The sequence below is a fragment of the Protomyctophum bolini genome (assembly GCF_963924005.1).
Source record: "Protomyctophum bolini genome assembly, chromosome: 6".
NCBI lineage: Eukaryota > Metazoa > Chordata > Actinopteri > Myctophiformes > Myctophidae > Protomyctophum > Protomyctophum bolini.
The window spans coordinates 18895362-18921047 of NC_137867.1; the positions used below are offsets into that span (position 1 = coordinate 18895362).

At 46.9% G+C, this 25686-nt stretch overlaps 1 protein-coding gene across 1 annotated transcript in view; it reads left to right on the forward strand.

Moving 5' to 3' along the window:
• Positions 1–25686, forward strand: part of ptch1 (patched 1) — a 68353-nt gene that overhangs the window by 38537 nt on the left and 4130 nt on the right. The window contains exons 13-22 of the mRNA XM_080765727.1: positions 3–74; positions 1751–2060; positions 4284–4426; positions 8252–8435; positions 11452–11732; positions 16479–16616; positions 16886–17028; positions 24234–24333; positions 24530–24877; positions 25051–25612. Coding sequence (XP_080621853.1) covers positions 3–74; positions 1751–2060; positions 4284–4426; positions 8252–8435; positions 11452–11732; positions 16479–16616; positions 16886–17028; positions 24234–24333; positions 24530–24877; positions 25051–25611 — 2280 coding nt within the window. The 3' untranslated portion in view covers position 25612. The remainder of the gene's footprint in view (positions 1–2; positions 75–1750; positions 2061–4283; positions 4427–8251; positions 8436–11451; positions 11733–16478; positions 16617–16885; positions 17029–24233; positions 24334–24529; positions 24878–25050; positions 25613–25686) is intronic.

Here is a 25686-nt window from a genome sequence, read left to right on the forward strand (position 1 = left end):
CCTGCTCCCGTTGGACACTGGCCTCCTTCGCCGAAAAACACTATGCGCCCTTCCTCTTGCAGCCTACTACTAAGGTCATTATAGTGTGTGTTTGTGTGCGTCTGCCTGCGTGCGTCTGCCTGTGTGCATGCTCCCTGGTTATGTCAGTAGCTGGGTTAGTCATCGTAGAAAAGAGGTGGTCATTCTGTATCTGTTTCTCACATGCGACACACACTTAGCGTGACCTCAGTATACTTGGTGGTCGGCCCTCATAACTGCAAAGAACATTATCACGTGATCTTGGTCAGACATTAATGTATCAAAATAGAATACCAATGCAGTTATTCAATAATAACTGCAGTTATTCATCACCTTCCTCCCTTAGTTCATGTACTTATGCTTTCAAAGGATAGTGCTTCATAAAAACATGCTTCTATTTATTTACCAATGTTATTTTTACGGCATGGTGCCTAGGAGCCGAGCCGTCTAGGAGAGGGTCAAGGAAGTAACTTCCCGAATGTATTCTTACTTTACAATTATGCAAGTTAATGTTGGTCGAATTGGGCTGAAACCAAATATGGACACCAATATGGTCATAGATGACTGCTGTCATAGAGTGGCCACATAAAGTCTGTAATCCCTGGAAGCCACACAGTTTCATTTCTATTTACCTAACATGTTTTATACAGTCCTATATGATATTTGAAAGTATGGATTTTGTTGACTCGGCAGGCAATGCTAGATAAGAACTTCAGCATAACACATTAATTAGTGTGGATGTATACACTTATCTTATCAGCTTGTTAACCGGAATTCTCATGAAACATGTGGCTTCTTCCCCCCTAACAGCGACTGGTGCACAGTAAAAGCCTCAGTTTTAATTAATTCATCCATTTGGTACTCTGAAAGTGTATGAATGGAACCAGATGATGAGAAGTTTGCAATACACTCTCAGGCAGATACACTCAAGAGTTTTACACATAGGCACACCACTATGTGAAGAATAACAGAACACTGACATGACACTAGCATAAAGACCCCTCCATATTGGGTTGAAGTGGTTAAGCTTACCTCATTCAGTTCAGTTCAAAGGAGCTTTATTGGCATGAGAAAACATACGTTTACATTGCCAAAGCAAGTGTCAAAATATAATAAAAACTGTTGAAAATGGGGAAAGTATACAGTTTGAGGGGGTACAACATTAAAAACAGAGCTATGTCACATTGCATCGTTATACAGGGCATAAAGCTTTTTTGAAACAAATAGGAGCAGTCACTTTGGGACAAATAGCTGAATTATTTTTCAAGACTATTTAAATAGTATACAAAAAAAGCCTCACATTTAAGCAGTTCTGTTTACATTGCAGTAGGTCTAGCGGTCTACTCTGTATTGTTCCCAATAGGTATGGAAGGTTTTTGTCTTTGGTCATAGTTTCGAACTCACTTTGGGTGTGTGTAATTGGTGGGAAGTATGTGTCTCTGATGTCTTGGTACAGTGGGCAGGTGGTTAGAAAGTGTAGCTCTGTTTCCACCACATTTTATGTCACTCACTGTCATTCACTGTTTTTCGTCTTGTGTCAGTCTCACTATAAGTTTTTTGTATCTATTCCTGAGTTAACTGAAATTGATTTGGAGGGTGCATTTGGTTCCATTTGTTCCCTTTTCATTGGTTCAATATTTTTTAAACCCACAAAGAAAGACTTACTAAAACCATGTGACGATTTTTGATTGGTTGACTGGTTTTGATTGGTTGACTGGTTGTCCCCACGCAGGTGGTGGTGATCGTGCTGTTCCTGTGTCTGCTGGGGGTCAGCCTGTACGGGACCACGCGGGTGCGGGACGGCCTGGAGCTAACCGACATCGTGCCCCGGGAGACCAGCGAGTACGACTTCCTGGGCGCCCAGTTCAAGTTCTTCTCCTTCTACAACATGTACGTGGTGACGCAGACCGCCGAATACGCCCAGCAGCAGCCTCTGCTGCACCAGCTGCACCGGCGCTTCCACACCGTCCGCTACGTGCTGAAGGAGGACAACGGGCAGCTCCCCCGCATGTGGCTGCATTACTTCGGTGACTGGCTGCAAGGTACGGCGATGGCACTCAGTTATAAGGTGGTTGCATACTGGTGTGTTTTTTGTTTCCGCTGCGTTTTGCGGCTCCGAAAGTAGTAGGCTATCACTAGCTGTCAGCCTGTCATCAACAACCCACTAGACAGCTGCGGAAAACAGATAAAATCGACCCCGGTCTGGGGAAAAAGCCGCAAGTATGCAAACGTAATTGATATAAAGTGAGGTAGATTGCTAGTTTTTTAAGTCTGAAATTCGCTCCGATATTCGTCTGAAAAAACACACCAGTGTGCAAGCCTGATTAACCCTGATTTGATTGTGTGATGGTCAATCGCAGATCTACAAACTCTAGCTTCTAAATCTGCTATTTTTAGCATGAGCCACCATCTTACGACAGAGTATAATACAATGATGTGGGCGTAAGTGATGTTAAGTGTTTGTAATAAAGGAAAACAAGAATAAAGATGCTATACAGTGTTTATTCATTAATACTGTATGAGTCTCCACATGTATCCAGCTCTTTAGTAAACAGAAAGTAAATATCCAGGTCAGGATACATATGTTATCCTATCGTGTTTGTTTGCTCGTTTTTACACTCATTTTTATCACTTCCAATTTCACTTGTTTATCCTGTATAATTTCCTGACCTGGAAAAATATTTTCTGTCGACTAAGGAGCTGTAGAGATGGGAAGACCCCGTTACTGGTCACTCTAACTCGGAACATAGTGCTATCTAACACTTATTTTAACAAAATATATATACCATAAGACAGTACATCAGTATCACTTACACCGCCTTTAGCATTAGGGACCACATTGAGTTACAAAATACATCTTTTAGGCTTTGGTTATGGTTGTCAGGTCTCAGTTAAGTTTGAAAGTCCACCCTAAAAGAAAATCACACCTGTGTGATCTGAGTGGTGAAACTCCCCTCTCTCTCTCTCTCTCTCTCTCTATCTCTCTCTCTCTGTAATTAGCAGGCAACAGTGCAACACTATCTCTCTCTGTTTCTGGCACAACAGCGCAACTTTTGCCCCTACTGGTACTCATAGTCACATAGGTGAAAACGGACATTGCTGTTCCTTGGAGTGGTTGCACCACTCAAAAATCACTATCCCTGTGATTCTAGACAGTTCACTTTTCTTATAATCACTTTGTTATGTTGGCATGGGTGCCTAGTGCTCTGTGGGTTGCTGGTTCTATTCCCAGTGATGCCTAATAATGTTGTCGAAGACGCGCCCTTCAACCAGGTCTAATTAGCCACCAACCTGGTCCAAGTATGAGTTGGCCATGAAAATAGCTAGAGAGCAATGATGAGTAAGCACAGTGTCTGACATGTGTCTTACTGTAAAACACATTGTGAGAGTCTGTGTGTGTGAGCCTGTTGGAGCCACACAGAGAGTGTGTGGGAGAGAGAGAGAGAGAGCGAGCTGTGTTTGATATTGCTCTCTGCAATGCTGGGACAAATTGGAGCCAGACAGTGCCGGGGAGCGAGACCCAAAACAACATGTCCCACAGACAGACCACAGCATGGGCCATTCGGGGGGGGGGTGGAGTGGGGCCTTTACACATATGGATTAGAGAATCCTTACCAAGAGAGAAGGGCACATGTTCCTGATATATTCCTAATGGTCGTTGAATCAAAAGCAACCAGCTTTAGGCTTTTGAAGTTTGGTGGAGGTGGTCCAGAATAAAACAGAGTCATCATATTAAATCAATCTAGCTTATTATATTATATTATGTGCTGTGCTGTGCTGTGCTGTGCTGTGCTGTGCTGTGCTGTGCTCTGAGATTTTCATCTTTATATATTGACAGATATTATTGATGGTTAACAGTGAAGACTGACATTCAGGACATTTGGGACTGGGAGTGACATGCAGCAAAAGTCCACCGGGCTCGGGAGTCGATCCCAGGACTCGCATCAGAGCCTACATATGTGGTGACATAAGAGGAACAACAAAAATAACATTGTTGCCTAGATTGTACAGGCTAAGAGAGGCCAACAGATTTGGTGTAGAGAGAAAGAAGGAGTAGGCCAAGTATAGAGTCCTGGGGGACCCCATACTGTCATTTTAGATTTTAAATAATCATTATTTTATACTTCGGATATTCCAAAATTGCAGATATACAAGCTTGTCCATATAGGTCCTAATGGGTTTATGTGGTTACAATTTGCATGTGGAGGAGAACAGTAGGAAGATATTCAACCCCTGCTGTGTGTTTTTATTTTGGCCCACTCCAGGTCTCCAGCAGGCGTTCGACAGGGACTGGGAGGCAGGCCGCATCACCCTCGCGAGCTACAAGAATGCCTCTGATGACGGGGTCCTGGCCTACAAACTCCTGGTGCAGACGGGACGCAGGGACAAGCCCATCAGCTTCAACCAGGTATGGATTGAAAGCAAACCCATACACTTCTGTTTGAGAACACCTGCATACGGTCCATGCCCGTTAGTGTTGCCCTGTGTGTGTGTGTGTGTGTGTGTGTGTGTGTGTGTGTGTGTGTGTGTGTGTGTGCGCGCACGTGCGTGCATGTGGCGTGCGTGTGTTTTTGATGGTTCCATGGCTCGGCTTGGGAGAACCACACCTGGCTTATAAACTCCCCCCCCCCCCCCCTCTCTCTCTCCTCTCTCTTTCTCCCCCCCCCCCCCGCGCTCTCTGATGACTTTACCAAGCCCAGGAATTTAAAGCCCTCGCTGGAGCTACAACTCTCCTCTGAAAAAGCTATTAACTCTTCATTTAAACCATTTGTCCCATTTGCCAGCTATAGGCCAGAGATCTGGTGTGTGTGTGTGTTTTGTGTGTGTGTGTTGTGTGTGTGTGTGTGTGTGTGTGTGTGTGTGTGTGTGTGTGTGTGTGTGTGTGTGTGTGTGTGTGTGTGTGTGTGTGTGTGTGTGTGTGTGTGTGTGTGTGTGTGTGTGTGTGTGTGTGTGTGTGTGTGTGTGTGTGTGTGTACGTGTGTGCATGCGCAGTTTTCGGTCAGCACATGCAATACTTTGACAATGCAATGCGTGGCCTCATCATTAGAGCGGTAACTTTGACATGGATGATGCAGATTCACTGTGAAACTAGTTGGAATTCAGTGTAACATACTGCACAGCATTTTCTTTCTGCAGGCTGCGACACAGCTTAGAAATGTTATCTCTTTACTGTTCATATTTAACAAAGCATTCATTGCTTTAATGCTGAATTTGATTATTGCGCCAACATTTGCAGACATTGTGACAATACACCAAATACGATCTGAAACAGATGTACAGAATCAGAATAACTTCAGATTGGTGTAGTCAACATGAAGCAGAGAAAGAGAGAGAGAGAGAGAGAGGTAGCTTTAGAACACAGTCATTGTTTTACTCTGTCAGAGTTAGATACTGTGTTGTACAACACATGTGTGGTAATGCCTTGTGAGCTTATAGATCTGCAATTCATTTTACTTTAATTTTTTGCATTTTGAGAATCTGTCCAAATGATGCATGCCAGTGGTTAAATGAACAAAGAGGATTACCAGGCAGGTGTGTGTGGGGGGGGGCTTGCTGCTCTCTAGAGGAACATCATCATTGTGTTTGTGCAGTGCACGTGTGTGCAAAAAGCTTCCTGCTACAATCTCGGACCCCCCTCCCTCTCTCTCTCTCCCTCCCTCCCTCCCTCCCTCTATTCTTGTCTTCCTCGACTGCTTTTCCTACGTCTGTTTCTCTGACCCAGTAATGTCCCACTCCTCCCCTCTACTGGGCAGGCAGCAGGAAGCGGAGGTAGAGGGCTAGAGGCCTGGTGTGCGGCCACGCGACGTCACTTCCTGTGCATGTGAGGGAAGCGTAGTTGCCGCGGGGCGCGGGGGCCCGCCGGCCGCGTGGGGGAGGGCGGGGGTTGGGCCCGCCGGCCGCGTGGGGGAGGGCGGGGTATGGGCCCGCCGGCCGCGCTGCCCCAGCTTCTCGTGACAGCTTGAAGACATACAGTTGTTGCGTATCCTGCTGCTAAATTCAATCCAGATCCTCTGGAATCCAGCTCTGTCGCCCTCACCCCTCTCTCTCTCTCTCTCTCTCTCTCTGCCTAGCTCGCTCTCACTTGCACTACCTTTCTCTCTCTCTCTGTCTCTCGCTCCCCCCCTCTGTGCTGCTGCTGCTGTGTCCTCTTTCAATGAGGAAAGCTGAAACACGTGGTCTCTTTGAGGCAGCTAGTGTGCGTATGTTTTGAGTGTGTGTGTATGTGTGTGTGTGTGTGTGTGTGTGTGTGTGTGTGTGTGTGTGTGTGTGTGTGTGTCTCGGTGGGTGCACACACGTACGGTAGTAGCTATTTTCTTGTGCCGCCCCCAAATGAAGACCAGATCTTTTCCAACCCTGGCAAATTGCAAAGCTAGATGTTTTATTTTGATATGCCCACACCACGGCTCTGTGCAGATTGCATTCTGCCTTTGATCCGTCGCTGCTAACATTTCTCCCTTCCCCTCATGGCCCTCGCATGGGAATCATATGGGCAGAGGGCCCTTTGTGTGTGTGTGTGTGTGTGTGTGTGTGTGTGTGTGTGTGTGTGTGTGTGCGTGTGCGTGTGCGTGTGCGTGTGCGTGTGCGTGTGCGTGTGCGCGCGCGCGCGTGTGTGTGTGTGTGTGTGTTGGAGAGAGTGAGAGAGAGGTGGGCAGATTGTGAGCGGCAAGGCAAACTGTGCTAATGCTATCAAGAGCTCTTTTCTTCTCTGCACCGGGGTTGGTCTGTGGCGCCGGGCATTCTGGGTACCCGTAGGGGTCAGGAGAAGCAAGTGTGAGCAACATTTGTACAGATGTTGTGTTATTTTTATAGCTCTGCTCCATTTGCTGGGTGGCATTTCCCTCGGTGTTAACAACCAGGTTAACTGCACACAGACGCGCTCAAGGACTCCAGCCAATTTTTTTATTGTTACGCTAACTCAAGCAATTTTTTTACCCCCCCAACCTCCCAACCCCATGCCCCCCCCCAACCCCTCCGTTCTCCATCCACCGAGCCCCATGAGTCCGGCCTCACCCCGTCAAACTCCGGCCCCCCTCAATTCTTCCCTTGCCTCCGTGAAGGAGGGATTTATCGTTCTGAGAAGAGAGAGTGGCGTAGAGCGGTGTGCAGTAATGGTTTTACCTCTCGGGAGGTAGCCATGCTAGGCTACGCTCCCCTGCTTCTGCAGTACATGGGAGGGAGAGAGAGAAAGCAATGACTTTCACCTGATTTATACATTGTCATTCGACCAAGTTGCACGCTGCAGATGGCCGATCTACAAGGGTGTGTGTGTGTGTGTGTGTGTGTGTGTGTGTGTGTGTGTGTGTGTGTGTGTGCGTGCATGTGTGCGGTTACTTATGCATATTATTTATACAGAGGTTCCAGATAAACTAATGGAACACACACATCATACTAACTATGCTCCACAAGGAGACTCTGTAACAGATATCGAAGTAGTTTTTCCAGAGGATTTAATAATGTGTGCTGCAACGGTACGTGCAAAACAAATATTCAGAGTAGCGGGGTAGTTGGGCCTGAGGTTTGCCAACCAACACCTAAGCGGTAGCTGATTTAACATTTTCCATGTTTTAATGTGGCCTGATAATTCTGGGAAACTGTGATGAGAAATACGGGAATTTTCAGAAAGGCGACCAGTGTTTGACTTGTTGACATTTCTTTGGTCGGAAAGAGAGAGAGAGAGAGAGGGGGAGCAATATTTGACTCTTATTTTGAAAGCTGCTCCGTTCTCCTTCGCTCATGCGTGTGTATAAATAAGCATTTCTGTGGTCAGTTCACCTGCACTGTATTTTGGTTCAGAATGTCTCATTTCCACAATTCCTTTTCATATCCAGTATGGACTTTGCAATTTGATTTCCTATTCAAGCTCGTCCGAGGGTTTTCACCTCACCTGCACTTTTCCAAAGATTTATTTTATGTGTTGCCTACTTGCCTTTTATAAACTTTGGAAATAATATTCTCCTCCAAAAATACCTGACATAATACAACCAAATAATGTATGAGCTTGGGAGTATTGCCTGAAATATTTTACAATACAAGAGCAAAATGTCTGCCGTGTGACCACAGAAAATTACCTTTACTGCTTCACACAGCAGATGGCTGCTCAGATGGCTCAACTGAACACATGGGAGGGGGCTGTTAGGGGTGAAGTGAACTCGCTCAGGGACACACAGGTTGACACGTAGACAATATTCCACAAACCTCTAACGTTTGTTGTGTGTGGTGTTGTGTTTTTCAGCTGACTCGTCAGCGTCTGGTGGACGCGGACGGGATCATCAACCCGGGAGCGTTCTACATCTACCTTACGGCCTGGGTGAGCAACGACCCCATAGCCTACGCCGCCTCGCAGGCCAACATCCGCCCGCACCCCCCCGAGTGGCTCCATGACCGCACCGACTCCATGCCGGAGACGCGCCTCAGCAGTAAGTTCATGGTCACACACAGCAGGCTCACGCATCCGCACACACACACACACACACACACACACACACACACACACACACACACACACACACAATTGTGCATGTGTACATCACTCCCAGCATTTTCTGCAACCTGGAATTTAAAAGAATATATATTAAATAGTTAAAAAGTTATTTTAATAACGAGGGATATTGTATATCGGTAATCGTGTGATATTTGGCAAATAAGTTGACAGTCAATGATGGCAGTAGCCGATGTTTATCAGTTGTTATGACACATCAAACTGCTTGTGCTGGATGTGTGTGTGTGTGTGTGCGTGTGTGTGTGTGTGTGTGTGTGTGTGTGTGTGTGTGTGTGTGTGTGTGTGTGTGTGTGTGTGCGTGTGCGTGTGCGTGTGTGTGTGTGTTGGTTATCTGCAGACTACCAAGCTGCATATTTGGCACAGTTTTTTTTTTCTTTTCTTTGTTTACTTGGCATAAAATGACAGATGAATAACAAAATAAACAACATAATGTATCAACTTCAGTTTGCATGCACTTGAATAGGCTGACTGGTGTTCATGGTTCCCTGTTATGCTGCAGCAGTGCAGCCTATTCGGTGTGATTTCTTTATCGGCGGTTCTCAGGTTCCATTAGGAGGAGGTTCTCAGGTTCCATTAGGAGGAGGTTCTCAGGTTCCATTAGGAGGAGGTTCTCAGGTTCCATTAGGAGGAGGCTGCTATGAGAGCAGGTTCTCAGGTTCCATTAGGAGGAGGTTCTCAGGTTCCATTAGGAGGAGGTTCTCAGGTTCCATTAGGAGGAGGTTCTCAGGTTCCATTAGGAGGAGGCTGCTATGAGAGCAGGTTCTCAGGTTCCATTAGGAGGAGGTTCTCAGGTTCCATTAGGAGGAGGCTGCTATGAGAGCAGGTTCTCAGGTTCCATTAGGAGGAGGTTCTCAGGTTCCATTAGGAGGAGGTTCTCAGGTTCCATTAGGAGGAGGTTCTCAGGTTCCATTAGGAGGAGGTTCTCAGGTTACATTAGGAGGAGGTTCTCAGGTTACATTAGGAGGAGGTTCTCAGGTTCCATTAGGAGGAGGTTCTCAGGTTCCATTAGGAGGAGGCTGCTACATGAGAGCAGCGTTTACCTTCTGTGGTTTGGTTTGCTTTATTTCACTCCGTCCGTCTGTGGAGTCACCTCTCCTTGTCTGCCTCTTAGTTTTAAGTGAGGTAGTAGACTTTACTGTACCACTGTGGTGTGTGTGTGTGTGTGTGTGTGTGTGTGTGTGTGTGTGTGTGTGCGCGCGCGCGCATACACATGCATTTGTGTGCTAGCTCAAGTTTCAGGGCTGAGAAGCTAGGAATGGGTCGCTGTGGCTGTCTAATGGGGCCTGTGGTGAATGGTATAATCCTGACTACCATGGGGCCCTTGCAACACACACATACACTTTACTATTAAAACTCAGTGACCCCCGACACTACACACACCCTGTTCTCATTTCCCTACCACACAGACCCAAACTCTCACATAAAAACAAACACACCCACATTCTGGTCCATTCCTGCCTGTGATTTGGTACAAGTCAGGAAGTGCACTATGGGGGACAAAAACGATTGGATAACAAGCTGAGACCAGGCTTGGGTGGGAAGCGCAATTGGATAACAAGCAGGAAGCGCTGTACAGGGGGGCAATGTGATTGGATAAGCAGCGTGAAGTGCTCGGCTGTGCGGGAGCCCCCCAGAGCAGATCTGTGCTGGCCGAGGGCCAACTGGTGTCCTAATGGAAATTTATAGTGGAGATTATAATGGGCCAAACCATGTTAGCAAGTGCTGCTGTCTGACCCCGCAGGCACTGGAGAACACGCACACACACACACACACACACACACACACACACACACACACACACACACACACACACACACACACACACACACACACAACCCAAAAACATGTTTGGTTTGAAAGAAACCTTATAGGTAGTGACATGGCTAAACATGTCTTTTGAAATGCTTACACGGTGTACCATCAAAGTAGTGTAACTGTATAGTTTTGAGAGGGGGTGCACAGTCAAATCTGCAGTGTTGATTTAAGTGTAAAAACCAAAGCCAACACTGATTTACTGTGTAGAGTAAAAAGGAGAGGGTGAACTGGGGTGGGGTGTTGTTGGTAAAAGTAAGACCATGCTCTGCAGTTGCAAGGTTCCGTTTATTTTCCACCCTGCCATTTGTACGTCAGTGTAAAAAAAACCCAACAAAATGAATATGATGTCAAGGAAAAATAATATATCTTCATCATGAAGCTTTTGGACGGACAAGCGGCCGGCCCCCGTGTGTGTGTCTGTGATGTGTGCTGTATCCTGCAGCGGCGGTTTCTGGGTCTATATGGGTGTGCGGTAATGGTGGTGGTGATTCTGATGTTGTAATTACCATGAATGAACCTTACCTCTGACACTCGGCTGTGTCTGGGACTGATAGGCCCTCATTAGTCAGGCTGGCCCACAGGCCGGCCAGGCTGGAGTCAATGGAGCTCTGTTCCTCTGCGCTCCGCCCACACACACAGACACACACACACACACACACACACACACACACACACACACACACACACACACACACACACAGACCCACACACACACACACACACACACACACACACACACACACACACACAGACTCGCTCACTTGGAACAAGGTTGGGCTAGGGCGGGAGCCGTTTGATATTGGTGGTTTGGCTGACTGGCTGACTTGGTGCAAAATTACAGATGGCCCGAACCAGCAGAACTTCAGGACTGATGCTTGGTCATGAAAGTAACTCAGACACAGCACAGACAATATACTGTATATGACTTTATCATCTCCATTATTTTACTTTGTTATTAATTTGTGTGTGTGTGTGTGTGTGTGTGTGTGTGTGTGTGTGTACCGACAGTCGACAGAGCCACACCGTAGCTATGGTAACCCTGTTTGTTTTGTATCTACTTGTTCATACGGCTCAATCTAAAGTTCTAAACAATAGCTTTCTCCCTCCCTCTTCACCAGTTCCCGCTGCCGAGCCCATCGAATACGCACAGTTCCCCTTCTACCTCAACGGGCTCCGGGAGACGCCGCAGTTTGTGGAGGCCATCGAGAGCGTGCGGGCCATCTGCAGCAACTACAGCCGCCAAGGCCTGCCCTCGTACCCCAACGGGTACCCCTTCCTGTTCTGGGAGCAGTACGTCAGCCTACGCCACTGGCTCCTGCTGTCCATCAGCGTGGTGCTGGCCTGCACCTTCCTGGTCTGTGCCCTCTTCCTGCTCAACCCCTGGACCGCCGGCATCATTGTGAGTTGTGGCAAACAAGAGAGAGCTGAACCGTGGTCCGAGAAGCCACAGTTGGTAGTCTCGCATGACCAGACAGTTGCCTCCTGCAATTTTCCATCATACAGTCTGATCATGAGCTGCAAGCGATAAAGCGGAAGTGAAGCCTCCTCCCCACTTCCGTTTCATCTATACACGCAAATGTATCCTATTATAAATCGAAATCATCTAAGCATATATAGCTTGCTGCTTAACAGAAATGGATATTCAAATTATAAATGTAAAGATATTTTAAAATGTATTTTGGTGAACGGAAATGCCAGCTTCCTTACTCAGATTGTGTGTGTAGTTCCATATAGACTATATAGCATTCGGAGATCGTGGAATAGTTGTCTGGCTACGCCAGACTACACACAGTTGGAGAAAGATGGATCTACAAGCTCAAAACACATGTGTTGCATTGCATTGTTTAAATGGGATGGTGATGTGCGGCAGAAAGGCAGGGACATGCAGCGAGTTAGATTCTGATGACAAATCCCATTCTCCCTTTCTCCCTCCATTATGTCCTCCTCTCTCCTTTTTTCCTGTTGTTTTACGTGTGGTCCTGAAGACATCTCTGAGAGGAGCAGGGGCTGCTGTGTGTTATTGTAGTCCCATCTCTGAGAGGAGCAGGGGGTGCTGTGTGTTATTGTAGTCCCATCTCTGAGAGGAGCAGGGGCTGCTGTGTGTTATTGTAGTCCCATCTCTGAGAGGAGCAGGGGGTGCTGTGTGTTATTGTAGTCCCATCTCTGAGATTAGAAGGGGCTGCTGTGTGTTATTGTAGTCCCATCTCTGAGAGGAGCAGGGGCTGCTGTGTGTTATTGTAGTCCCATCTCTGAGAGGAGCAGGGGCTGCTGTGTGTTATTGTAGTCCCACAGCCACCACTGTTTATCCTGTGCTGTTTTGTCAGGCCTCGTCTGTTTAGTCTACTTCAGGTCTCCCAGACACCACTGCTCAAATAAACGGGGAAAGGACATAAAGTTGCCCGGGCAACTGACTCCCACTCTAAACTTCATTTTTAAATGAAAGGTTAGATTTCCATGGATACGCACAAAACATGCGTTCACATGTACGCACATGGGATCGACGCACAGAAACATGGCCCTCCCTCTGCACACGCAGGCCCATATAATCTCCAACATGCTTGTATGTGTACACACACATACACATACTGTACATAATGGTATTCACACAGTCACAAAGGGCCTGATTCATTAAAAAGAAATACGCCACCGTTGCACTGTGGCGGAAACAGATATCGTATTTATCCGTCCGATCAAGCTACGTTGAGATGACGTGTTATTCAGAGAAGCTGGTGTAATCACTTCATTTATGGGATCGCTGAGTGTGTCCTTTCCGCATTTTCCCCAAGCGATTCGCCTGTTGTCGCCTGGTTAGTTGGAACATCCACGCCCATTCTACACCATATAAGGCAACAGGAAATCTCGAAATACGTCATCATAGCCGGCACAGAGGATTCCCAAACTTTAAATTCTATACAACAGCGCGATGAGCTTGTAGAGTAGTTAATTTTGACAGGAGGTTCTCTGCACGGACAGATCTTCAAGCAAACAGCGCGAGTTATATGTATAAAAATAACTATAAATGAAACTTGCCAACTTGGCACGCATTGCTTCACTCGATCCTTAAATGTCAGAGTTAACTGATATGTTACAGTTACTTTCACATAATGAGAAAGAAGTTAATTTGTACTGTTCACCACACGACCAAATGCTATATACAACTCGGCAATGATACTGATGAATGCACTGCAGGGTTATAAAAAAAGAAAGAACACTCGCCTGCAGAAGTAAAATAGATATCCGATGTATCAGATGTAAATTCATTTCATGATGTCGTCATATTAAAATGATTCGCGGGACACGGCAAACTTGATTCATCTCATGATGAGATCAATGTAGTAGCTAGCCTACAGCATATAGCCTACACAGCTACAACGTTGCCCATATTATAATTAATTAAGGTGAGCTGGCTTAAAACTGACTGGCCAAATTGCACGCGCTGATGCCATAATGTGGATTTATAGCCCTCGTCGTGACTGCTGTCTGTCTGTCAGACCGGCATGTCTGTGAACCATAGAATGCCATAGATAGACCATATAACAGTCGGGCCGGGCCGTGTTCTGTCCTTGCCGGGCTCACCGCGCCGTTATATTAATTTTCCAATGTAAATTTCACCCAGATTGGACTCTGTTCAGCGGCCGCATGCTGCTGTCCGCCCCACACACACACACACACACACACACACACACACCGACAGTCAGAGAACTGACTCACTAAATAACACTAACACACACTAAACAATGTTGGATTCGTAAAGTGCAGAATGCAGATAAGTGTAGGCCTATGTTCTTATTATAATTGTGAGTTTGTTTTTTAACATGCAGCGTGAGTCCACGGGAGCCGATCTACAAGCTCACAACACGTTGCACTGCGAGTAGCCTAGAGAAGGCTGTCAAGTGAGCAGCGCAATCGCGCATGCTATAGAAATATCCTAATAAATAAATAAAAATGTGTCGCTTGCAGGGGCAGTTTCCTTATGGGACTTGCCTCTAGAATGCATGCATAGGCATACAAGTGCAAGTTTTATATATCATTTTTTTATGTGCTGAACAATGTTATAGGGTCGGGACACATGCCTACATATTTTATCTGTGATTTGGGAACTATTTATTGATTCAGCATGAAGACTAAAGCCTTCTGAATATATCCGTAAATTCGTCCGCCACCTAAAGAGGTCCCGTGGGATTTTACGGAGTTTCCGACCAACCTACGTGAGCGTCAAGTTCACGGCCATTTCCATGAATTCCAAATTAATGTGGGAAATCCACGTAAATGCCTTTCCGCTAGCTTCACGTCATTATATCAGCGTAAACGCGTTGAAGAATCAGGCCCAAAGAGAGTAATATATATGCACAGTCTACACTCAAAGTATTTTTGCTCAGGGCACCGCTATGTTACTTTTCACTCGAACACCTTATTGGTATATGGCATCTGCTACTAGGCTACTTTGTCTTTTAGCATAATGTTCTATCATTAAAATATGATTATTGCTATTATTATGTTTATTATTATTATTATTATTATTGTAATTTGTATTATTATTATAAGATGATATAATATAGTGATGACATCAGGGATATCCATTAGATCTGCAGCATGACATAGGTGTGAGGACCGCATAACATTATCAAATTATTATATGGCACCCACTGGGCTTTGATAAAATCCTGGCCTACACACGTATGTGCATAAACACATGCATTGCGCACAATTGCACAATTGTCAGAGGCATGGATGTGCATGTGAAAACACACACACACACACACACACACACACACACACACACACACACACACACACACACACACACACACAGACATGCAACGCTCTGGTCTTTCTCTCTGGGGGTTTCTATTTTATGACAGGCAGTGGCCAGGCCACCCGAGCCCTCTAAAGAGGGGAGGAGGGGACCTCATGTTCATCCTTCAGGCTTTACAAGCGAGATGAAAAGACAAGTTATGGAGCGGCTTCCAGTTGAACCGTTTGCTCTGCCCAGGCCAGACCACCGCCAGCCCTAAATCCTTAGACCCCCAACCCTCCAGCTATCTGCCCTGACACCCACCTCTCTCTCTCTCTCTCTCTCTCTCACACACACACACACACACACACGCACGCACGCACGCACACACACACACACACACACACACACACACACACACACACACACACACACACACACACACACACACACACACACACACACACACACACACACACACACACACACACACACACACACACACACACACACTAGAGTGAATCCCTCCCCCCACCCACCTTAGACCACTTCAAAGGGTTTGGGCCTCCTGTAACCTGACACCTGTCAGCTGATAATGGCATTTACTCCTAGCTCCTGTCCTGCTCGGAGTGCTTGCCTCAGAACAGCCCCTACACTCACACACACACACACACACACACACACACATGCTCTGCATGCCTACAACTCAACACATATCTATGAGGCAGTGAACACTCTCACGCATTTGATCCTCATGGTCACACCTCTGTAGCCCCCCCTTCTGCCTTTCTCACGTACTCTCTCCAGCACACACACATTCACATATTTGCTACAGAGTACATATTTTAACTCTTGGGAGTGTACACATGTAACCAAATGTAAACATAAGGTTCAACGTTTCTTTATAATAATAATAAGTATTATTTTTTGTAAATGAATGTTCTACTTAATCTTCTCACTACATTTTGCAAAAAGTAGCTAAATTAGGCACTCTACCATAGAACAACAACATCTTTTTCGGAAATGTTTTGATAGTTTTTATAAATATCGAACATATGAAAAGTAGTAACAAGGGCTTGTGACTAAACAATAACTATATGTTTGGCCCCGGGTCGCCGGCATGGTGACAGCATGTCGCGGGTTCGAATCCTGATCCCGATGACATTGGCTGCGTGTCATCTCTCTCCCCCATTCCTGTCTACTGTATAAAAAAGCATAAAAGCCCCAAAACAAATCTTAATACTAATAATAATAACTATGTTTCATCCACTGGAAAACAGGTTATTTTATTTTATTTTTCATTTTGTGAAAAGTAACAGTTTTGGACATACAAGGTTTTCACCCAGCGGCGATATAATATTCATGACATGGACTGTATGGTATGTTTTACATGTCTGTGGTGTTCCCCAGGTGCTGGTGCTGTCTCTGATGACAGTGGAGCTGTTTGGTTTCATGGGTCTGATGGGGATCAAGCTGAGTGCCGTTCCCGTGGTCATCCTCATCGCCTCTGTGGGCATCGGGGTGGAGTTTACTGTCCACGTGGCTCTGGTAAGTACAACGCACGTGGATTAAAGTTCTCGGCCCCCGCGACTGATTAGAGCCGTTTGTCTAGACTGTGGAGGCAAGTCGCTCAACGAAAATAGCCGATCTACAAGCTTGAAGAATATATAAAAAAGATGGTTATATTTTTATTTCCAAGAGTTGGTCTGAAACAATAGAAAATGTTTAATATCTGTGAATACTAAGACACAGAAGAATGACCTATATGATGGCAGCTTTCCAAGAATGAGACTCATAGTCTATGTGTGTTTCTGTAGGCCTTCCTGACAGCCATAGGAGACCGTAACAAGCGGGCAGTTCTGGCTTTGGAGCACATGTTTGCTCCCGTGTTGGACGGGGCCTTCTCCACTCTACTGGGGGTCCTCATGCTCGCAGGGTCCGAGTTCGACTTCATCGTCAGGTGAGTGAAGCCCAGAAGATATATAATGTGTAATTATGACACGGAAATAAGCTATTTTCAACTGAAAACCAGCATCCACCACACACCGTCAATGGACACATACACTGAATCGATTTTCCTTTTGAGAGACATAATATGTGTTAATAAACACATCATCACAGACTCACTGTCATTGGTTCACTCAGGTGATAATTATGTTTATAGTGAAATATGAAGGTGAATGTACATTTTCCTTCTCATAGCAAATAAACACCAAATACCCACGTGCGCGAAGCATGCGAACGAGCACACTTGTTCATTTTGAGCACACGTCTGACTGGCGTCAGTGGGTGTCTCCCATCGGACATACTACAAGCTCACAACGTGTCTGCGACACTTGTGAGCTTGTGAGACATGATGCCCAACCATGTATAAATCATGCTTTAAGACCGTGCTTGAACCCGCATGTCACATAGGAATCTACCTGAGACACCGCTCATGCATGAAGGCCGCCCTCCTTCTCTCTGCATCTCTTTCTTCTCCTTCACCCCCCATCCCTCTCTCTTTCTCTTCATAAGCCCTACCATCTCTTTTTGAGCTCAGAGGGCCATACCTTTTGTTCGACCTTCGATGTGTCATCATGCACAAGGGCTCACTCTAAAGGCTCATACATACTCCAGTTTTTGGTGATAGCTTATCACCGTTTTAGGTGATAGCTTATCACCTAAAACGTTGATAAGAGTTGAGGCCATCATACTCGCGGTGATGTCCTTAAGGATTGACCCCGCCTCCCTGTGGTTTACCCAACTTCTAGACCAATCAGTGAACGGGGTGATAGCTCCAGAGTGAAAAGACTTGTCTGATAGTAAAAACAGAGAGATGGGTCTGTGTACGCAGTGATAGCTGATCATCACCACGACTGACTTAATGGTGATGTATGTATGAGCCTTTACCCCACCTTTCCTTCCCTTTCTATTTCCGTCTTAGATCTTTCTACCTTCTGTCTCTCTCTCTCTTTCTCACAGCGTGACGTTTAGTTTTAGGGAAACTGGCACCAGGATAGAGCGATTGAAGGGGACAGCGGAGGGAGTGGTAGTACCAGAATGGTACAGTGGTTCACCAGGGGTGAAAGAGGGTGAGCGAGAGGGAGAGAGAGAGAGAGAGAGAGAGAGAGAGAGCAGGAAAGCCTTCTGGCTTTTGTAATCTCCTTCAGCTACTGTAGTTTAACTGCTCTCACTAGACATATATAAGCATGGGAGGGAGCGACAGGGTGGGGGGGCAAAGGGTCAGTCAGGCAAAGACAGGAGAAGTGGAAATTAAAACTGACACTGGGACGCGCTGTGTGTCCTCCATGCCTTTGTGTTGTGTGCGTGCCTGAGCTTTTGTTGCACACGGTTCAGAATATTAGCGACCGTCTTCCACTTGAGGGAGGAAATTCAATGTGGGGATAGCTGTAGCCTTCTGAGCTCGCAGCGTAATGATGCTAATTTCCAGCGAGCTAAGTCAACATCTTCACTTCATGGTCCGCTCCACGTCTCCCATGGTCCGCTCCACGGATCACTATTCATGAGCAATATTCTTGGTAGCCATTAGATGAGGTAGCTGTATAATTTGTTTGACCTACTCCTTTAAGAAAAAAGGGGCCACCTTCACCCGTGTGGTCTGGAGAGACTTACGCACGCACGCGCACACACACACACACACACACACACACACACACACACACACACACACATTCTGTCATGTGCATGCATGTGTGCACACAACAACACACATACTCTTTGCTCTCATATACACACAGCACCCTGATCCCTGACCTTGTAATCATGGGGGTCAATGATGGCATGCCTGCCAGTGAGAGCATGCACACACACACACACACACACACACACACACACACACACACACACACACACACACAGGGAGGCCTATAGTCCGTCTCTCCTCACCTCTAGTGGTGTGCTCTGGTTTCTGGCTCAGTCCCGGGTCTCCATTTAAAGGTTCTGCTGTTGTCTGAGCAAACAAAGCAGCGCCCCAAGACCGCGCAATAACAACAGGGCCAGCTCGGATTTTTCTGCTCGCGCCGAAAGAAATGTTTCCCTGACTTTCCCCCGTCAGCCCGGCGAATGTTTTCACTCTAAACAGCCCGGTGGTGCACTCAGCACGGTATGTGGGCTGCATGTGTGCCTGCGTGTGCGTGTGTGTGTGTGTGTGTGTGTGCGCGCGTGCGTGCGTGCGTGCGTGCGTGTGTTTCTCGATCTCCCCAGAGATGACGTGACGTTAACCCCTCTTACAATGAGTGGATCTGCTAACCGTTGAGAGATGACACTGTCGCGCCGCAAACCAGTCTGGAGCCTTTGTTTGGAAACACCCACAGCACTAATGTAGGAATCTGATGGGGAACGGCTATAGAGATAGTTTTAACCACTGTCAACCTGGCATCTCTATTTTGGTCTATGTTTGAAAATGTCCAAACATTTTCCCTCAAAACTTCCAAAAATGTCCAAAATAGGACTTGAGTGGTTAACATACTTTATAATTTACAATATGCTACAGGCTAGCCGGAGGTTAGGTTGATACAAGGTTTACAGAGAGCAGTACAATAGACCAAAGCCTAAATAATAATAATATGTACCGCACTCCTTTGGGACATTTGTCCTCTGCATGTAATCCATCCTAACTATTAAGGGCAGTGTGTGCTATGGTGGCAGCACCTGGGGTGCCAGACCAAACCAAACTAGTTCAGACTAGTGAAAGACTACTTAAAACTGTCAGTTTGCAACAGACTAGCATTTTTTAATCAGCACACAAACCAGTCGGCCGACAAAACATTATTTTTCCTCATGCAAATTGCAAAAAGCCAGTTCTGCTTATTATAAGCGACTTTGGGCTAGTTTTCCTGTAACATAGCTTCATATTCATAGTTGCCCGTTGCTTTAGTTTGGACTTATTTCTGAAGTGTAGTTGCTTATTTGGGCTTGCTTTCATGATTCCTTTTGAAAATAGCTCAAGTGGTGAAACGAGTTGCTTCTTTTGGGCTTGTTTTCATAGACCTGGTCGCTTGTTTCACTCACAGCCAGCCGACTGAACATGTTCGGTTCTTCATCAACAGGTTCCGACATGTCGGCAAGATGATATGGACGGCAAGCGACGGGAGCTTGTCATCGGGAGTCTCCTGCCCACAAGCTCGTGACGCTTTCAAAATGGCCGACACCCGACGGTCTGTGCAGTCTAGAGCTACCTTTTCACTTTGATGGGGCCTTGGCACAAACCTTCTGTTTCCCAGACAGCTGCCAGAGCTTAATGGGTAGATGTAGTGTATGTATTGTACATGTACATGTAGTAGAGGCTGTTCATCATCCACATCCATGCCTAAAACTTGACCCTATAGGTCACAGCTTTTTGTTCCGGTCTCTTGTCTTATCCGTCTCATTTCATATAGTTTACTGGCATGACACTCCTATTATCGCCTATTATGAGTATGACATGCCTAGAATAGGGAGGCTAGGGTTGAAGGGGTTAAATGAACAGGTTCTCAGGGATAGATGAAGGCACAGAGAGATGCGAGCTCACGTATAAATCAGGTTAACGTGTGGTGTGTGTGGTCCAGCTTGGTTTGGGTCAACACAGTTGTGTTTGTGTGAAACATCCAGATAAATGTGAACATAACTTAGCCTTTCACTTCCCTGTCTGTGCTCAGTCAGACAGTGTTCTAGTGTTGTGTGTGCAGTAAGGGCCACACTGACTAGCTGTCCCCACGCTTGGTTCCCCTCTACAGACCCTGTCTGCCGTAACATCTCTCTCTCTCCCTCTCTCTAGCACGCAAACATGCAAATATCCACACACAGCTTAGTTATATATTTATCAGTGCGTTTAGTCTGAAGTCCAGCTGTGCAACATGCCAGCTGGCAGGATCCCATCTATACCACGCACACACTCACACGTACGCAGGCGCACACACACACTAAGGCTGTACCCTAGCCCTTATTTTAGGACTCGAACTTCGGCAGGAATTTTCGAATGAACATTCGGACCAATCATGACAAACACAATTTTTCGGGCCAAACAAAGAATTAGAAAGTAGATAACGGCACGTTACAACACGTTTTGTTCTTCTTTGTAATTATTTGGTCCAAAATATTGTGTGTGTCATGATTTGTCACGACAAGAGTTGACTTCGTACGACGCTTAAAGGTCTTTAAGTTTTGAAATGCCTATGGAGAAAATGAAATGGAGAATAATTTCCTGGGCCACTCGTCGTTCTGAAAGGGGGCGGGACTGCGATGCTCTATTGTGCAAAAGGATGCCTGTTAACAGATTAAATGTAAGCAGGGCGCAGCAGGGAATTGAACCCCATCCCAGTAAACCAGGAGCTCCATGCCTGTGCCAAAGTGCTTAGTTTGCGACGCAACGCAAAAACCTACCCTAGGAGTAGGAGCCCTACCCTACCAGCCCTACCCTACCAGCAGCAAAGAATACAAAAACAGATACTTACCGTGAACCATCACGTTCTTCTGCAGATGACAGGCAGTGTCCACAAGTTAGGTGAAATGAGGTGAAATGACAGAACCGGACGAAATTGTGGCAGTCGACACAAAATACGCAACGCAAACGAGTGCAACAGCAGGCAGCTCGACGCGACGCAACCGCAGGAAGCCGGAACGCAAACGCAAACGAGAGCAACACCATCAGTACCCTGCAGAACCACACCAGCGACAGCAAAGGACAATAAACAAGATTTGTACTCACTGCGCAGCAAGAAGCTCTTCCCAGCAGCAGCTATAGCGTACAGTTCCTACCTCAATGTCTTGTGCAGGGAGGGGGGCATCGGTCTGGGACACTTCACATGGGCTCCAGGGTGGGGGTCCTCGGAAGCCTAAATTGGTGGGGCTGTGGGGCCCACGGACATGGCTCGTCTCAGGGTCCAGGGCTTGGTGCTGCCTACACCACTGGTGCAGTGACTCTTCATATTCTGGAATTACGAAGAGAAAAGATTAGTGTCATTAGTGTTATGTAGGCCTACATCACATTAGAAACACATGTGGCTGTATAGCCTTGTCAGCCCCCACAACCCATATTTTACAACTTAACATCCCTCCCCCATTATTTTATAATATATATAATTATTTAACATGACATATATATATTATAATAGAATACATCAATATTAATTATTAAACCAAAAGTTCAAACATAAATCAAATGCTTTCAAAATAAACAAACAGTTAACCAGTTGATCCAAGTTAAAGACACCAAGCCTATATGACTCACCGAATAGTAACCAAGGATTGTCACAGTGAACAGGAACCTGCTGTTGCTGCCATGTTGCTGCCATGTTGCTGCCATGTTGCTGCCATGTTGCTGCCAAACATTTCAGCCATCTTGCATAGGTGGAGGTGGGAGTGGGGAGTGTAGGAACTGATGTCACCTTTATACTGCCTTGATTGACAGTTGACATGGGTTGCCATTTGCGGGTTGCCATGTTGGCTGGGTTACACTTACATTTTTAATATATACATTTTCCCCCAACTTTTGAAATATGTTTTCCCTTCAGCTTTGAATGAAGTTTAAGCCCAACATTGTATTGTGCGTTTGTGACAATACCAATTTTATATTGAAGATGAAGTGTTAGCATGTTTAACCAAAGTGGGTGTGTGTGTGGGTGTGTGTTTGTTGCTAATTGGCTGCAGGCCCATCACCAAATGAATGTGCACAGGGGATTTTGGAGAGGGACAGCACAACAAGGAGATAGACATAACTTCTGACAGGAATGCACGAGAAACTTACTTTTTAACATACAGTATATAACATTCTCGCCGAGATATATTTTCGAGTTTATTTATTTTATTAAAAAAAAAAAAGAAAAAAAAACGAATGGTTCGAACCCATTAATTAAGATTTGAGTGCCAACCCTAATGAGCGAACATTCGAACCTTGAATGTTTGGGGACAGCCTTAACACACACACACACACACACACACACACACACATACAGAGAGAGATGCATGCAGCAGCACTTCCGCAGTAAACATGTCCAGTGTCAGGCTTGTGGCTCCAACAGTGGCTTGTGTGGCTAATGAGCGCAGAGGAAGGCAACCTGAGAGCTTCCACTGGAGAACCAAGTGAGGAAGGAAAGCCCTCCTTAATGAAGGGAGCAGGGATGGAGAGAGGGAGAGGGGGGGGGGATTTGGAGTAGAGATTGGGGGGTCTTACCTGATACATTGGAGATTTAATTAGACGGGGGGAGTGCGGAGTGGCCCGGGAATTTCACAGGGGCTTAACTGGGAAGGAGGGAGAGAAAAGACAGGCAGAGGAGAGAGAGAAAGAGAGAAAAAGAGGGAGAGAGGCCGGGGTAGGGTGGTGCTCAGAGGTCCCTTCTCCTCCTCCTAGACTAAATTGTTTAAATTCTATACCCTTCACTTCATTTGTTTGCTTCTCCCTCTCTTTTTTTTAGCTAGAGAGGAGAGAGAGAGGCCCCTGTCCTTTTGTCCCCCCGTCCCCCCCATCCCTCTTTCCTCCCCCTGCCCCCCCATCCCTCCACATTCCTGGCTGCTTTGTTTTCTTCATGTTTGCTTATACACTACACACCCAAGAAAGACTGTGCCCCCCCGTACACCCCTCCTCCCCCTCTCTTCTCTCTCTTTCCCCCCCCCCTGTGCCTTTGAATTAACAAGCTCCAGCTAATTATATTTCCACCAATCTCTTCTTTTCTTCCTTAAAGACTAACCCTCTTTGGCCGGACGTTTTAGGAACACACAAGGTACATGTCTGTGTTGCTGTGGGGAATACGAAAAAAAAGAAAAAAGAACCGCAGTGCGTGTCTGCCTCCCTGTCTGTGGGGGGTTTGTGTGTGTGTGTGTGTGTGTGTGTGTGTGTGTGTGTGTGTGTGTGTGTGTGTGCGTGCGCTTGTGCATGTGTCTGTGTGTATGTGTGCACGGGGAGTGGCCGTGTGTCATTGTGGAAGTATTATTTCAGGCATGTGTGTGATGGTTGATCTTGCACATGTCTCCCCACGTCTAAACCTCTGTGCTGCAGCCCTGTGGTTCGCGCAGGTATTTCCTTTGTTTTCTCACCTACTGCTGTCTGTTTCTATGTAGCCTACAGTCTATCTGTCTGTGTGCTGAATGATCCAGGCAACTCAGTGATGTTTATCCATGGTGATTACTATTTTGGAAAGTTGTGCCAATCTCTCCCATTCATTATTGTGTGTTTGTGTTTTGTTGCAGGTATTTCTTCGCAGTCTTGGCCATCCTCACAGTTCTCGGGGTGCTGAACGGATTGGTCTTGCTTCCAGTGTTACTGTCTTACTTCGGACCGTATCCAGAGGTGAGTCCAAGTTAAAACAATAAGAAATCAACATCTGTAAAGTGATCTGTAAAGTGGTCTTGCTGCTTTTAACCTCAAGTAAGTTTGAAAAGGACTACTTATCTGAGCGAAGGAACACAAATTCCTATCCCTAGCTATTACTATAGTAATAATATTTCAATTATATATCCCTTCCCATGTCCTTCGTGGTCTTCAGATCTCTCCGGTAGATGGTCGAAGTCGCCTACCCACCCCATCTCCGGAGGCTCCCGCACACGTGGTCCGCTTCTCCGTCCATCCTCCACACCCCACAGCCGCCACCACCACCGGCTCTGACTCCTCCTCGGACTCAGAGTACAGCTCCAACACCACGGCGTCCGGCGTCAGCCAGGAGCTGCAGCAGTACACCCTGCCCTCGGCCAGGGGGCACGCCAGGGCCCAGGAGCAGCAGTACCCCCTTGAGGGCAGCAGGGGCCGAGCGGCCAGGGCAGCAGATGAGGATAGGAGGGCCGGGCACAGGCGCACGGCCAGGCAGAGCGAGCAGCCGGTCTACAACATCTCCTTGGTGAGAACACAAGCATACCTTCCCTGTGTTTGTTCGCTCCGATGCCAGATTCTGTTCATTCATTGGTTTCAACTCCTCTCCTTCCTCTCTCTCCACTATTTTCTCCTCGCTATTCCTTCTGTTCTCTGCAGTCTGTCCCCTCTCAGGGTTCTGATTCCTTCTGTTCTCTGCAGTCTGTCCCCTCTCAGGGTTCTGATCCGGGGTCTCAGCCGGGAGCTCCTCCTCATCGTTATGGCAGCAGGGACCCGAAGAGCCAGCTGCCCCCGGCCCGCCCGCGCATGGACGCTTTTGAAACTGCTACTGAGGCCGGGGGCCAATATGGCTCACACTGTGGCTCCGGCCACAGAGAACACTTGGCGGGTCAGCGGACCCGCTCCTCCCACAACCCCCGGCCCGGGCACCACCTCCCGCACCCCCAATCCAACACCGCCCCTTACTGCCAGCCCATCACCACGGTGACGGCCTCGGCATCGGTCACCGTCGCCGTCCATCCGGCACCCTTGTCCTCCCAGGCCCGCCCCGAGTCCTCGTACACGGGATACACTGCAACGGACAGTTACCGCGCAACGGGTGGGGCCGGGTGCTCTGCACCTGGGCCCGAGTCGGATTTCCAGGACCCTCACGTGCCACTGGACATCCACACGGGACACAGGGGAGCCAAGATGGAGACCATGGAGCTCCAGGACATGGAGTTCGAGGCAGCTGAAAACGACTGTGGCGGACGGGCTAGCTGAGGTGAGAACACAGCGCCATCAGGTTTTGGACCGTCATCTTTTATTATTACAATTCAGTGCACTGCAGGTACACTA